A 15478-nucleotide genomic window follows, 5' to 3' on the forward strand; every position below is an offset into this window, starting at 1 on the left:
CTTCTGGCGGCGCCCAGCAGGGATCCCGAGCTGCGGCCACACTCACCACTCAGCTTTCGCCGCCGCTGTAGCCCAGGGGCGCCCCGGAGCCCGGAGCTCACCGGAACTGGGGTCCGAGCTGAGAGGGCGGCCGTAAACCCGGGCCGCTGATTCGGGACCGCGGGTTGCGACGGCGAGAAACCCGAAAAGTCCGGGGGTCGCGGGCGCCGAGCCGTCCAGCTCCGAACCGTGGGGTCCACCACCCCACGGGGAGGGCAGCTGAGCGCGGCTGGCTACGGAGCGGCGGCGGCCCGGGGGCTCCGCGGTTCCGGCGACCCCGCAGGCACCTGGCTCACGGTCAGTCACCCGTAGCGGGAAGAGCAGGGCACGCCATGGAAGCGCGGGGCGGCGCCGGGCGGCGCAAAGCGAAGTGAGGCGGTCGGGCCGGGGTCGGCGGCCCCGCGGGCCATGTACGGCGACGTGTTCAACGCCACGGGCGGCCCCGAAGCGGCGGTAGGCGGCGCGCTGGCCCTGGCAACCACGGTCAAGGCGGAGGGCGCTTTGCCGCTGGAGCTAGCTACCGCGCGCGGGATGCGGGACGGCGCGGCCGCCAAGCCCGACCTGCCTACCTACCTGCTGCTCTTCTTCCTGCTGCTGCTCTCCGTGGCGCTCGTCGTCCTCTTCATCGGCTGCCAGCTGCGCCACTCGGCCTTCGCCGCGCTGCCCCACGACCGCTCGCTGCGGGACGCCCGCGCGCCCTGGAAGATGCGGCCGGTGTAGCGGCGGAGCCAGCCACGCCGGCAGGCGCCCGGTGCCGGTCTCGCCACCAGCAGTCAGTGTGAGCCAGGCAGGGTGCATCTGACGCCCCTGGGAACACTGCGCCCTGACCCCAACACCCTTCCCGCCCTCGAGCAGCACCCTGGGCGTCAAGGGAGTAGGAGGCGTTAGGAGGCTGTAGAAGGTCCCGATCCTCGTGGCCGCAGGGAACTAAGGTTCTGCTTCCCTGGAGGACTCTGTCTTCCCTGGAGGACTCTCTCTTCCCTGGACAGCGGGCCCAGCTGAAGGGGCGGGGGGGGGCGGGCAGGGGGTGCCTTCCTGCAAGACGGCGCTCCTGCCCGTACAAGGGAGCCTTTCTCGCCGCCCGCTGACTTCCCTACTTTGCATACCCAAGGGGCAGGCGCTGTGAGCGCGCAACTACCCGAGCGCGCAGCCAGCCCGGAGCTGCCTGTCCGGAGTCCCCGGCCCTGCAGCCGTCTTCTTACGGCTATTACCACCTCTCCCACCCTTTGCACCGAGAGTCCCACTAGGATCTGAGTGTGAACTCAGCCGGACTTGGGAATGATGGCTCTCGGAAGCTTCGTCCCCTGGGGAAGGAGGGGACTCGAGTTTCAATGGGTCCCGCCCGGGTCTGAGGAGCCAGTTTCTCTGCCCGCACGCGCAAAGGGGAAGCCGGTCTAGAGGCGCAGGGTCCCACCTGCAGCACCCTGTGGTCAGGAAATAGTGTCCTCCATCTCCAGAGGCCGCATTTCTACAATAAAACCTCACCGAATTAGACCCAGTGCTGACGACGCTCTGGTCATTGGTCGCGCCACTTGGGAAAGGGGGATAAAGGGCAGGGCGATCCTGAGCTGAGGCTGAGACCCAAGCGCAGCGCGCCTCCCACCTCCCTGTGGCCCAGGTCAGTTTCAATGATGCTTGCTCCTCTCCAGCTCCACCTTTCCCCAGGGTCAGTCAGTTACTTGCTCTGGCAAGTGTCTTCCGAGTGGGTCTCAAAGAGGAATTGCTGCCTCATCTGCTGGAAAAAAAAAAAATCCCTCTAATAGGGCTCCATGGAGACCTTCCCTGTGGGGTGGTTCCTCCCACCTGGCATCCACTCCGTCGCTCTCAGAGCCTTTCTGGGCCTGAGCCCTTCCAGGAGCCTTTTCTGGACCAGAACCACCTGGTGAAGGAAGGGCCTGAGGGTCAGGCAATGGGGGCAGCTGCTCAGCACTTCTGCCCAAGGTAGACAGGGAGGCCAGCTCTGGAAAACACAGCAGGAAAGCAATGGATGAATAAGCCCAGCTTGGAGGAGCAGATTTCAAAGAACCTGAGAGGGAATAGAAAGAATTGTGATAACCTTGACCATTTTCAAAGTTAATCTAATTCTAGGGAGAATTCTTTATGGTGGTTTAAAAGTTTCAGGAGTCACCTGGCTCATTAGGACACCGGAGCTTAGAGAATGTTTGACTTAAAGGAGATTTGGTAGATTATCTAATCGAGTAGTTTTAAACCATTTAGGGGTCACTCCGATTTTGAGAATCTGAAGAATACTAAGGACGCCTGTCAGGCAAAATGCATACAGGCACACAGTGCTACAAACTTTTTGTGAGGGTTGACACTGAAACCCATCTAAGGACCCCAGCTGAGGCTGGGAAAAGACTTGCTACGGCTCCAGTCTCAGGCTAGGGCTCCTCACCACCACTTCTCCTCAGCCAGTGCCCAAGATCCCCTCCTGCTCCTATCCCATGAAGCAGCAGAGATGAGCAGCTGACAGTTCATCTTGGGCTTGATTACCCATGTCTTGGAGAGCTAACACCAACCAAGCCCTAATGGAGCTAATTCTATGATAACCTCACAGAACAGTTTGGTTTTTGGAAATGTAGCCAAACCTTTCTAGCCTATAGTAATGGTAACTCAGCTAATCCATGTGACCCTTGGTTGCAGAGAAGACAAAATGGAATAAATTTTAAGGAGGTATGAGAGCCCTGGCTGGCATAATGAAATCACACACTGCTGATACGCGGGACCCTCCAGCTTTAGTCTGGGGTCTGTGAGGGGTAAGAGACTAATGTAGAGACAGCGTATTCCGCCTCCATGTCTCCCCATGGATAGATCTCAAGGCAGTATGCAGAGTGGTCAGAAGCACAAGCTCTGGAGTCTGTCTGGCTTTAAACCCCAGCTCCACTGCTCACTGGTTGTGTGACCTGTGCAAATTACTTAATCTATCCTAGCCTGTTTCCTTATCTGTGAAATGAGTATTATATCACCTAGCTCTACAGGGTTGAATGTCAAATGACATAATCAGTGTAACATGCTAGCACTCAAATATTAGCTGTTATTGTAACTGAGCCTTAGGCTTGAGGCAGCACTGCCGAAGGGAGAAGCTGACCCACAAACAGGATGTGCTCTCACCACAGCTCTACTGTGACCACAAAAAGATGCGAGGGTGGGGGGGATTATCAGTGGACTTCTGGCTTAGAGGTCATCTGAAGTTCCTGGACCAGAACCAGTTGAAGCCAGAGTGATCCAGGAGGCTCTTGGGATCCCGGATCCCTTAATACAACACTGTCCCAAGGCAGCAAGAGGTTAAAGCTAAAAAATGCTAAGATGGAGATAACTTGGAAACCATCTTTCTGATGTCTCTACAGGGTTTCAGTGGTCTTAGCCACCTCAGCCAAAGGTTTGCCCTCTTCAAATGAACAGGTACTTCTGGAAGAAATTCCTAAGGAATTGCGCCGTGTAGATCTGGAATCTAGAAACCAAGCAGGGTCAGTATGAAGAACTGGACTAGAGTTCTGCTTTTTGCCAGGACTGTGACCCTAAATAATTTCATTCTCATCTCTAGGCTAGTGTTAGACTAGTTGAGCAGTAATGGGTCCTTTGTCATGTGGGACCTAGACCCAGATTCTCCTCTGGAAAGGATGTAGCTGAGTTCATGTCTGTCTTCTGCTGATATGCAGGGTAAGTGGGCTATAACGTGGTAACTGGACATTTAGATGGATATCAGGAAGGTCGATCTATGCACACACATCCTCCTGCCCTTTGTTCTTCCACCAAGCCCATGATGTCTTGGAAGGGCTGGGCCTGCAAGCTAAATTGAGGAATAGGACCTATGACACACGTTTTTGGGCTGCTCTTCCATAACCAGTCACTGGGGCAGGAGAGAGGGTTGAGAAGACATTTCTGATGGGGGGGGTAAGAGGGTGGGTAGGGTGGAAATTAGGGAAGTGGTTAAAGATGCCAGGAACCAGGAGAAGCAGCATAATGTAGAGACCAAGAGCCAGAGTCCCGGAGCCCGGTAACCTGACCTTGGCCATCCACTCCATGCCATGCTCATGCTTCTCGATTTCCGAAAACCTGCTTCCTCATCCGTAAAATGGAGACAATAACAGTACCTGGCTCACGGGATTTTCACCATTGTGGGAGACATTGGAGGTAAGGCGTTCAGCTCATGTTTGACATGTGGTAAGTGCTCGAATGTGAGCTATCCTTATTATTCGCCATCAGGGTGACCATTTCAGAAGTGTTTACAGCAGCAAAAATAGCAACTGCTTTCCCTCAGTGACTAAAATTCATCACCTTTCCATATAAGTTAGACCTTCCTCCAGTCTTCTCCATCTCAGTAAACTGAGCCATCATCTGGTTGCCCAAAGTAAAAAGCACATGGTGGTCATCCTGACCCCGAACTCTTCTTCATCTTCCCATGTGCAGTCCATCCTAGACACCACTCTGCTCCATCTACTCCCCTCCATCTCCACCAACGTGACCTGAATTCAAAGCCCAGCATTCACTTCTGCCTCTCTCCAAAGCACGCGTCCGATCCCAGGATCTGCCTCCAGCCCCAGCTTACACTCCAGTGGCTTCTCCTTGTTCTCAGGATTTAAAACAAAACTCTAACCTTGGCCTACAAGATGCAGCATCCTCTGGCCCCCACCAACCTCTCCAGCCTCATCCCCTCACACTCCTCTTGCACTCCAGGCTCAAGACACAGTGGCCTGTTGATCCCTAAAGCCTCTCTGCCTAAGCTGCTTGTCCCCCCTCCTTCATCCAGCTAATGCCTCCTCATCCCTCAGGTCTCAATACCTCTTCCTCAAAATGGATCTGCCTGAGTTCTCAGAGGAGGTCAGTTACATTCATTCACAGCCGCCGATCAGGTCCCTTACCGCAGCCATCAAGTAACTGTGTTGTAGTTCGTGGCCTAACGTCTCCCCTCTACTGCCGTGTAAGCTGTAGGAGGTCAGGGACAGCATGTGCCTGCTCTGCTCACTGCTGCTTTCCTAAGGCCCAGCATAGCATTAAGCACAAAACAGACACTGAATAAGTATTTGTTGACTGGAATATAATGGAAAGACAGCTAGAGGTTAAGGTAAACTCTTGCCTGTGGGTTCTTCATCCCAACACTTCACCTTTGACTTGCTGCCTTAAACTAAACTTGCATCAGATGAAATATTGAGTTGAACGCTCCTCATTGATCGGGCCTCCAACTGGCCTGTTTCCTGGAGGTAGTAATCCACCAAGTTGTTAGCAACTGACATTTCTTGTCTCCATCTATGTAACACTTCAGTTATTATTGTATCCTGCAGAGACTAAAGAATGTGCAATTTAAAAGTCTGTACCTTTAGCTATTTCTGCTTGAATTACTCCTTTTCCTGCAGGGAAGCTGAGTTCTTTACCATGTCATTCATATGCTTTCTGAATTGCCTTGACTAAGAATCAACTAAATCACTACTTCACATACTGACTCCCTCACCTCTTCTTGGACTTTGATCAGAGATTTCCTGCTCAATGAGACCGTCTCTGGTTTCTGGATATAAACCTTCAACCACCTTCCTTCTCCCACCCCTGACATTTCAAATCTTTCTTTCCTACTTTTTCTCCTTAGAACTTACCACTACCCTATATATTTTTTGTCTTATTTTGTCTCCATCAACCGGAATGAAGACGCTTGAGAGAAAGTATTTTTGTTTTATTCAGTTTTTCCTCAGCCTGACATGTAATAGGCCCTCAAATATTAGTTAAACAAATGAACAAACAACCTGATACTGCTCACGTAGGACCAGAAAAAAATCCAGATCTTCGGAAAAACAGGAGTAGAGCCTGTTTTTTAAAGTCTCCTTGATTCTCCATTTCTGCCCCTCCTCCACCCTCCAAAATTGATCAAATAACCCTAACTAGATAGAGACTGAAACCACTAAACTATGTTATAGTTTCGCTTTCCACGAGGGCAGGAATGACTCCCTGCGACAGCTCTGCTGCCGAGCCTGAAGCCTGACTTGCAGTAAGCACGCAATAAAGGTCTGGTGAGAGTAAGTGAAGAAGCAAGTAAGGACTCGCCAGGTTACAGCCTGACTGTTACAACAAAGAGCACTCCCCACCTCCAAGTTTCTTTTCCACATAACCTTCCAAGAGTAGCACAACTCTGTCACCCTCGTCCCTTGGCTCCCATGTCCACCTTGGGGTGGCTACTCTAGTTCCTGCCATCCTACCTGCATTCTAGCCACAGGGAAGGGGGGAAGAAGCAAGAGGGCTCCTCTGTGGAGCATTATGCCAAAATGACACGTATCATTTCTGCTATTATAGCTATCATAGCTTAGTCGCATGACTGGCCACAGCTGAAAGGGAGGCTGGGAAATGTGGTATGCAGCTGGACAGAGGTGTTCAACGATTAAGGAGAGAAAATAGGTATGGTAAACGTCTAGCAGTTTATTAAACAGACAGTAAAAGGACAGCACCTTTCTTTTCATATGAAGATCATCTTTGCAGGCTCCCTGTTCATACATAACGAGTTTGTGCTTGCATTCATCATCTTCATCTTCACTGCCATCACTAACTTGGCCTAAACAAATTCTGTAAAATTCACAGAATTTTATGTAAAGAAAAGACAACCAAGGGATGTTTACCATTAATCTTAACTAATGTCTGCATAGCCCTTCAAACCCTCCTCTGCTTTCTCTCCCCCCACGATCACACACGCACTCTCTTTAGCAAAATTAATCTTTTATTCTGAAGTACAAACACAGGTCACTGTTCTGTTTCTCAAAGGCACTGCATAGGGTGCCCCACCTGAATGCAATTAAAGGCCTGACCCTCAGGCACAACAGTTGGGGGTGATATTATGGAATCTAAACCAGGGCACTAAAATCTAACTACAGGGTTCTTAACACTGCCGCCCCTGCCCCTGTAAGCCATGAACTAAAAAGCACACATTTTTGTTGTTGTTGTTATTTTCTCTTGTCAAATACATCAAGGAAACTGTGCCCTTTTGATTCTCTGGGAAAATATTAAATGTCAACAGGTTAAAGCTCCAAGTTGCCTGTTAATTTTGTAGGTTCTCTAAGCAACAATCCAGGAGCCTGATAACTTTGGGGCAAAGGTCCAAAAGCTCAAAGAGAAAGAATAAATATGAACGTTCTTAGTTGAGTTTCCCCCTTTCTTCTCCTATGAGGTGGGTAATAAAGAGATCTAATAAAGTACTGAGCTCCAATCCATTCAATTAAGTATTGTCTTATTACATAATTTAAAGCTAAATTCTAGTATAAAAAATCATATCTGGTTTCAGTACTCTCATTCATTCAACAAATATTCGACTGCTTACAATATATCAAAAACTGTTCTAGCAGTGGGAACACATATCTGGCCACAGCTTACATTCCCATGAGATGACACAGTCTATAAACAGGGTAGAGAAATAAAACATGTAGGATGTTGGACGGTGATAAATGCTATGGAGAATGAAAAACTTTTTTTTCTTTCTCCTTCTTTTCCAAAGTCTTATTTTCCTTCTTTCTGAACGCCTTCCCAGATTAATCCCAATTGGCTCCTTCTGTCACTTCAGCAGCTAAGCTTGATGTAATATGTTTTGGAAAGGTCTGCCATTCAACAAAACAAGAGACAGCTCAGAGGACAATGTTCTCTTGGGGATACAGAATTCAAGAAACACTTTGGAACCAAACCAATTTCTCTTAGAACCCTTTCAAAAAAGGAGCTATAGCTTCACCCATAATCAGCTAAATTCTTGTCAAAGAAAGGAAAGGACTGATGTAGAATGACTACCTGAATAGTTTAGAAGGATACATTCACAGATGTTTAGTGGTTCACTATTGGTTTGGGATTTTTAGTTCATACTTTTCTGTACTATTAAAATTCTCAGCATTTATCTCAGATAAAACTATTATTTAAAATGAAATAAAAGGTGACAGGAAAGGGGTAAGAGATTAAGAAAAAGTGTAAGAAGGCTTTCAAAATCCATCCCAAACATCAAAAAACTGCCTCACGAAACACCCCTCACAGCAACTATAACACACGTCCACTTGAAACAATATTGATAATAATCTTAACCACCAACCTAAATCCTCCTTCCACCCCCATGCAACATACTTTAAGATGGAGATAGTTAAGCAAGGTGCCAAAAACTCTTCCTTATATTTTCCCTATAGCCCCTTTAAAATACAACCACAAAAAGTGATTTAGACGGAAAGAACACAGGACTTTTTTTTTACAAAAGTCAGTTTATTAAGATAGGCTTACAAATTCAACAACAAAAAACACAGTAATATTTAAAATGTTAAATGGGAGGGGGAAATACTTTCTTATAGCCCGCTGATAGCCTTCTTATAAATATTTATAAAATATGAATTGCATCAAAACTGCTGTAATATGGAATAGCATTAGCCACTGAGTTCTCGTGTCTAAAAGAAAATTGAAGCCGATGTCACAATTGATCCCTGTCACCTGAACTGTTTTGGCTATTGCAATTTGAAAACTAATTATCTTAAATCTGAGAGAAGCCAACACCACCTCTCACTGTTCACTGAAATCTTCTGCTAGAACAAATGTTTTTAAAGTATGCTTCTAAAACAGTGAACTTGCTACTAAACGCCTTACACTTGAAATAAAAAAAAAAAAAGAAAAAAAAAGCATAAGAAGAAACTGATTTGCAATTTGCAGATACGGATTCTTTTGATGAAGCCTTTTCTCTAAAGAGAATAATAAGAGCTTTTATATTTATTCTTTCAGGTTAAAATATTTAGTTTGGGTTTTTCTAGTGGGGACACATGGATTTTCACCATCCCCTTCTAATTAGAATAAGTTTGTACTTCTTGTATATACAACACAGAAGGTAGTAAAAGTAGGCAGGCATTTGGTGGGGATGACAAAACTAATCTGTGATTTTGAACTTCTTTTAAAAGGAGAAAATTAAGAAAAACAAGGCTAATTCGCAAAGTGGGTAATCAAGGATTAATCTACTAAGGTCAAGTAGCATCAGAAATAATTCCTCTGATTCAAAGAAGTAGCAGAAATGTAAGAGATGATGGTTATGATAATAATAATAACAAAAGAGTTCTGATGTGGCGGGCACTAAGTACTATATTTGTATTACTTTATTTAAACTTCCCCCAAATCCTACGAGTAGACTTTTACTTTACAGATCAGGAAACTGAGGCACAGAGTGGTTAAGCCTAAGGGCACAGAGTTAAGGAAGCTCTGAGGTCCAGGACTCAAATGCAGGCAAGCAGACTCCAAAGCCAGTTCTGCTAACAACTATTCTGTCTCTCAATCATCTGGTCAAGACCTCTAATTTTAGATAGAGCTAGGGAAGGGAAATTAGTGGTTAAACTAAAAAACCCCAGACTCTAGATTCAAATCCTTTCTCAAAACAAAACTAAACTAACAAAGAAAAACACATTAACTCTCTTATAAACAGAATAGAAACATACTGATCCTTCTGAGGAAACCTCATGCTGGGTGGAAAGGCCTAGTATATTCAATTTCTACCGCTAGTGCACAAACAGATAACACAGCCGGTCACAGCAACTGATAATCTCATCCTTTTTTATAACTTCACTCAATGAAACATGTTAAATCAAAAAAGAATAGCCCCCAAAACAAACAAAAACACACATTAAGCAGATTTTGAGATTTATTAAAATAAAGTATTAGCAAACAATATCCAAAAACAAAGTTCTTAAGAGTTATGGCTTTGAAAAGCACAATATAGTAAAACCTAATACATTTTTATAAGTATCAAAAAGATAACAGAATTGAAGCATGTTGCTAGAATTTCATTTTCTACAACATAAACAGAAGAAGAACAAGTACAAGGAAGAAGCAGACCTAGAGTGCAGCCAGTGATTTGGTCTTTATCATCTGCATATGAAATATCTTTTTAAGAGAACATGGGCAGGATTACATACAAATACCCAGTTTTCATGATTACAGTCCTACCCAATTTTAGCATAAGTGATTTTCAAAATGCAACTTTAACCAACCACGTTGAAAAGAAAAGCACTTGCCCAACTATTATCTCCAAGAGTCCCTACAGTTAAAATACTTTATGAATAAATCAAAGCAACATCATCTCCAATGGTATTAGAAGGGAAAATCTGACTCTAAAAGACTTCTTCTTTACTTGGGATTGTTTTGGCCTCACTGGAGTTTTGTTATAGCTAACACCAGCTAGTATTAGGAAGGTACTACCTATCAACGGGGTAAAACAAAATCTACCTCTACACAAAATTTCAAACTTTTAAAAAACAGTTATCTTCAAATAAATCCTTAAAGGACAATGGTTTATGACGAATTTAGGAATTTTAAGAACTGAATTATTTGGATGAGAACCACACAAACCTTTTTCACTCTGTCATAAATAACAGAAGAATCCTGCTCTGAGACTAGATCTTTTCAACAAAACAACTCACCACGTGTTTTACAGCAATTGCTACAGCAAATATTACAGCATAAGCTCTTATTTTTTAAAAAATTTGATATGTAAAATCCTTCTCATTGGTTTTTGTAAATCATCCAATTTTAGGGTAACACCTCAATCATAATAACTGCATTTTAGAAGAGAAGTTTCTATTATGAAAAATCCAATATAACAAAGGCTTGACAAATACTCTTACCTCTTGTAATTAGGACATGCTAAACTTCAATCCAGTGAATTACAAAGAACTAAGTTTCTGTTTAGCAGGTATTGAATAGAATTGTTTACAGAGAAGAAATGCCTCAAATTCTCTCTCCATACATGCATCTTCTGTGAGAAGTAAACCTCCCCAGTCCCAGCTGTTTTAATGAGGAAAATGCTACTCTCCAGGGGTTGAAACAGGCATCAAACCTGAGATTACCACCCAAAAAGCTGCGCTACTGAATATCTGAGGAGATGCCCGTAAACCAATACTTAGGAAAACTCCTGCCAATAAAAATCACCAAACACTTCTAAAACCAGCAGGCTATCTACTACCTTAAAAGATTCTTGCTTATCTAGCTGATGGGTATAATGAGGACACACATTCATAATTCCTACCAGAGAGATTAAGTGAGGATTTAACTAATAAGACAAGGAAGAGCTCTGAGCCTCTTAAAAGTTAATAGGTCAAAAATTTAAATCATCATCGGAAGCTGAATTTAATAATTATCAAAAGATTTTCCCTCTTCAGAAAGTATAAAAGATATTAATATATTTTAAGTAGGAGAATGATAATGATCCAAAGTAATATTAAGCAAGCAACTAGAAAAAGTATAAAGAAATGGAACTAAAATGGTATATTAGATGCTCTCTGTAATAGAAATACAACACTTAAACAGGTACTATCAAAGTTGAATTTAGAGTTTCTCTGCTACTGGCATGATTTCATTTTTGTATAAACTTTCTCCTTTAAAAGAACATTATTACAGGGGAACTGTTTCCCACAGGTACTCTAAGATAATACTGAAGGTTATATAATGTGAGCCCCAGTCCTTATCTTAACAATAGATTCCAAATCTGAATACTTACTGATCATTTTACATCCTAAAAGAATGTCTTACTCTCAAATGTTATGAAAAGTATAAAATAGCTACACCCTCTTTCCATACTATTAAGTATAACTTATTGAACTACCTATTGACAGTAATCTTACTGTGGATTTCACCTCAGAAACCCAGACAATTCTATTATCATACTGATAGTTTACTTACATAACAAGAAAATGTAAAAAGTGATTTATAGTCTGATATATATATTTGACATTTAGATTGATGTCTTCCTTAAATTTTCTCTAAAGAAAAAACGTTCACTTCAGTAGATCAGTAACATGCCTACTAGTTTATATTCCATAACGTAAGCCAGGTAATTATGTAGAGATGTTAGTCAAATGCACCTCTTAAATTATTTTTTCCAGTCAGCATCTTTTTGTTGCTTTAATACATTACTGAGACTAATTTCGATTCTATTCCTCTTTTTGCATTTACCAAACTGGCTGTAGTTTTATTATTCCCAGACTCTTGTCTTTTCAGCTGGCATGTATTTATTTCAATGTTGTACCATGCTATAAAATGTGATTTTTTCTGGTTGTGATGATGTTTTCATAAATTTGACTATAAACCATTCTGGAGATTAAATGAAAGCTTAAAACTGTAATTTTATGAAATGGTTTCTTTCAGAGGTGCTTTTTTCATTGGTAGAATTTTACTTAGTTTTTTTAATCTCACTGGCTAATTTTTATTTCCCATCCATTCCTGTACTGAGCATCCTCAGGAATTATAGGACCAGCTGGATTGAATGAAGTTTTCATATAAAACTCAGGGATGTGGAGTTAACAACTTTTAGGAAATACAACAGGCTTAATTATACTTCTATATGAGACTCTTACCAGTTAATTGCTTCAGTACTGTCATTCGAGACACAGCTCCTTAGAGAAAACACAGAGAAAGCCAATCACATAAAATCTTGCTAACTCTAAAGGCTGTTACATGAATAAAAACAATTTTTAATTAACTCAGTTGTAAGCATCAATAAAACAATTCAATAGTTTCCACCAGCTCAAGCCCACTGAAGTTGATTACATGTATCTGCCAGTCAACCTAGGTAGTTATTCTACAAATTTGTTCCAAAGATTGTGCCATGAGCCTGTTAAGTAGAAGAATGATGTAAGTAGCTAAGTTCTATCACTAAGCAAACAAACCTCTTTCGTGTGGCTGACACAATTCTGGAAGATTGCGAATGCATGTCATGTAAAACTTACGTTTAAGGCTCAGGTGACTGTCAGAAAGTTTCCTTTTACTTAGCAAAGGACTGTGAGCTGGAACACATATGGCACTTCATCTGAGAGAACTAAAACCATCCATTGGCTGCACTTCATAAAAGCAATAAATAATGTTATGGAAAACAAAAGGAACTGCATTCTCCTTTACTCAAAAAATGCATCTTTTTCCTCATAAGAGCACAAAGGGCAAAGTAGAAAGTCAAATGAAACTAACATTTTAAACAGAAGACTGACATGGCTCCACATATTTTTAAAAGGCACTGGAAAATAAGCTTCTTCTAATAGGTAAGTTAGGTGATTTTTTTTTTCCAAAATAATGTATTTGTTCTTCATGCCATAACTAAGTGTCCATCTGACTGCTCCCTAGAAAAAGAGGTTAAGAGTCCTTTACTCAAAGCCCTTAAGCATGACTGATTAAATGAATATTTTAGAGTTTTCATGTCTTTCCTCTCTGAGGATTGTGGAGACTGGTATCCACATAGGTGCTAAAAAAAAAATGGAAAAAGAGCACCCATGGTAACTTAGAGAATAGTCTGTATTCTTTGATATGTGAATGTTTTCAAATCAGCTAGCTCAATTCATTTAAGCATCAGACAGGTGGCCTCATCCTTGGGGCCAGACTGAAGAGGCTCCTATGGCTACAGGACACAGGTCCTTGCATGGGGAAACAGACGCAAGTAAGAGCAATGGGATGAAGTACATGATTTTCCAACATTAATATCATCCTGCAGGGAATTAAAAAGGCACCTTCAATTGGAGCTACAGAATAACAGTCTTATAATCTAGGTTGAAAATACAACAAAAGCTAGAAAAAGCATAACTTCCTATAACTGTAATCTATAAATTGCAGTGTTTAATACAAAAGGGGTACCAAGGAAGCAAGGATGAACATGTAAGTCCAAGTCACTTGAGTGTGTTTCACAAAAGGTTACTCTAAAAACTATCACCCATCAAAGTGCAAAATAAAAGATTAATGCATGTCAAAATTAGAGTTCTTGCAACATTGGCCAAAAGCAGCAAACACAACTGAACAAGGCCGTGCATGCACTGTCACTAGCTATAAAGTAGTACTTATGACAGATTTGAGTAAATGACATATACTGGAGATCCGTTGTTTGCAGTAAGTTTTTTTAAAAAAAGGAAATATTTTACAAAAGATAATATTGAGTGAAGTCACAATACACTGACAAACATTTAGCTGTATTAAATGTAAATTTTATGTCACTTAGAAAACTATCACTTGGCTTTTACTGAACACTACCTGTTAGAGCAGTGCATAGTGTTCCTTCAAATAAAAGACTTCTTTTTTATAGTTTCCTTTAAGCCCCTACCATATGCTTTTATAAAACAATGAATTACACTTTTTTAAAGTTGGTAGGACTAAGAAACTGGTAAAAGTACAGCTTCTGGAGAATCAAGAATAGAACGGAAGACTCTCATTGAACACCTTCTTATACTGTTATAATTTTCATCATGTGATCTATTACTTTTCCAAAAAAATTTAACAAATAAAAAAACTGCTGGGACAATAAGGCAAAAGTATGTTCCAGTTTAAGATCAATGCCAAACTTCTGAACTGGGGCACAATACTCACTTTGCATCTTTCACAACACTTTTGAGAGTTAATCACATGAACATGAATACAAACAGATGTTGATTCATCACAAAAACAAATGTATTGGTCACAATTATGTAGAAAAAAAATAAGCTGTAATATCTGTTTTCCATGTAAGCTCACAGTATCTGTACTGAAATTTTCCCTAAAATTAAAACAAGTCCACTAATAATATAACTGAAAAAGAATACTTCTACACTATGAAACAGAAGAAATGGGGTTTAGAGGGGAGCCCATCTGAGTGAGGACTTTATCCAGCCACTGAAGAGGCCCATGAAGATGAATCTCAATCCAACATGGGGTGCTGGTAACATCTTGCCGGTGATATTCTGCTCCCCAGCCCTATGAAAATGAACAGATAACATGGCAAGCCACGTTTTAAATTGTCAACCAGTCGAAACCAATTTCAACACACTAACAAAAATAAACTTTAACAGTAGAGATATACAGACATACCTAAAGGAAAAACTATCACAAAACCAATCTTAGCATTCACCATGAAATTAAAAGCAACACAATAGCTGCATCATTATAATAACATATAATCCCTTAATAGAAACCCTTGGAACAAGATATGTTTCAGAATTCTGTTTTTTTTTACTTTTAGGAAGTTAATAATGGTAAAATACCTCATAATTAAAATATTAATATTCCTGCAGTGAGCTATATTCTCTCTTAATGGGATAAATAAAACTCAAATATAACCTCATGTAAGTTCACATCAGATTTTGTAAACAAAAAGTTTTTGATTTTCAGGGGTTTTTTTAAACATCAGATAAGGCGCTGTAAATCTGATCAATGCATACAAATGTAATTAAAGTGGCAGTCACATATCATTATCCTTTAAGATGGGAAATTACTGGGATGAATTGAGCTGGACCACTTTAGCCTAAAACTCCCAAGAGTAAAACAGAATTTTTTCACTTCTATTTGCCTGAATTTAACTAGCTCTCTGCTTTACTGCTTACAGTAGTCCTGGCCCAGGAAAAGTAAGCAGCTGTGATGAGGGTGGATTGGGAGACTAAATTGAATATGCAAAAGCCATGTTTCTATAGAAGGCAAGGGAAATGCCTTCAGGGCTATTGATAAACTGCTGCATAAA

The 15478-nt window shown here is 42.0% G+C and overlaps 2 protein-coding genes across 2 annotated transcripts in view; one reads left to right on the forward strand and one right to left on the reverse strand.

Annotated features, from left to right (window-relative positions):
• Window positions 1-447: 447 nt before the first annotated feature.
• On the forward strand, window positions 448-759 carry SMIM32 (small integral membrane protein 32; the record flags this gene model as incomplete). The annotated part of the gene is made up of 1 exon (XM_082835126.1): window positions 448-759. One exon carries the CDS (start codon window positions 448-450, stop codon window positions 757-759), a length of 312 nt encoding a protein of 103 aa, XP_082691252.1.
• A 13201-nt stretch (window positions 760-13960) lies between these two features.
• SMAD5 (SMAD family member 5) overlaps window positions 13961-15478 on the reverse strand; it is a 46243-nt gene continuing 44725 nt past the window's right edge. The window contains exon 7 of the mRNA XM_082836099.1: window positions 13961-14718. Within this exon, the coding sequence (XP_082692225.1) occupies window positions 14575-14718 (144 nt within the window). The 3' untranslated portion in view covers window positions 13961-14574. The remainder of the gene's footprint in view (window positions 14719-15478) is intronic.

Source organism: Leucopleurus acutus (assembly GCF_964270905.1).
Source record: "Leucopleurus acutus genome assembly, chromosome: 3".
NCBI lineage: Eukaryota > Metazoa > Chordata > Mammalia > Artiodactyla > Delphinidae > Leucopleurus > Leucopleurus acutus.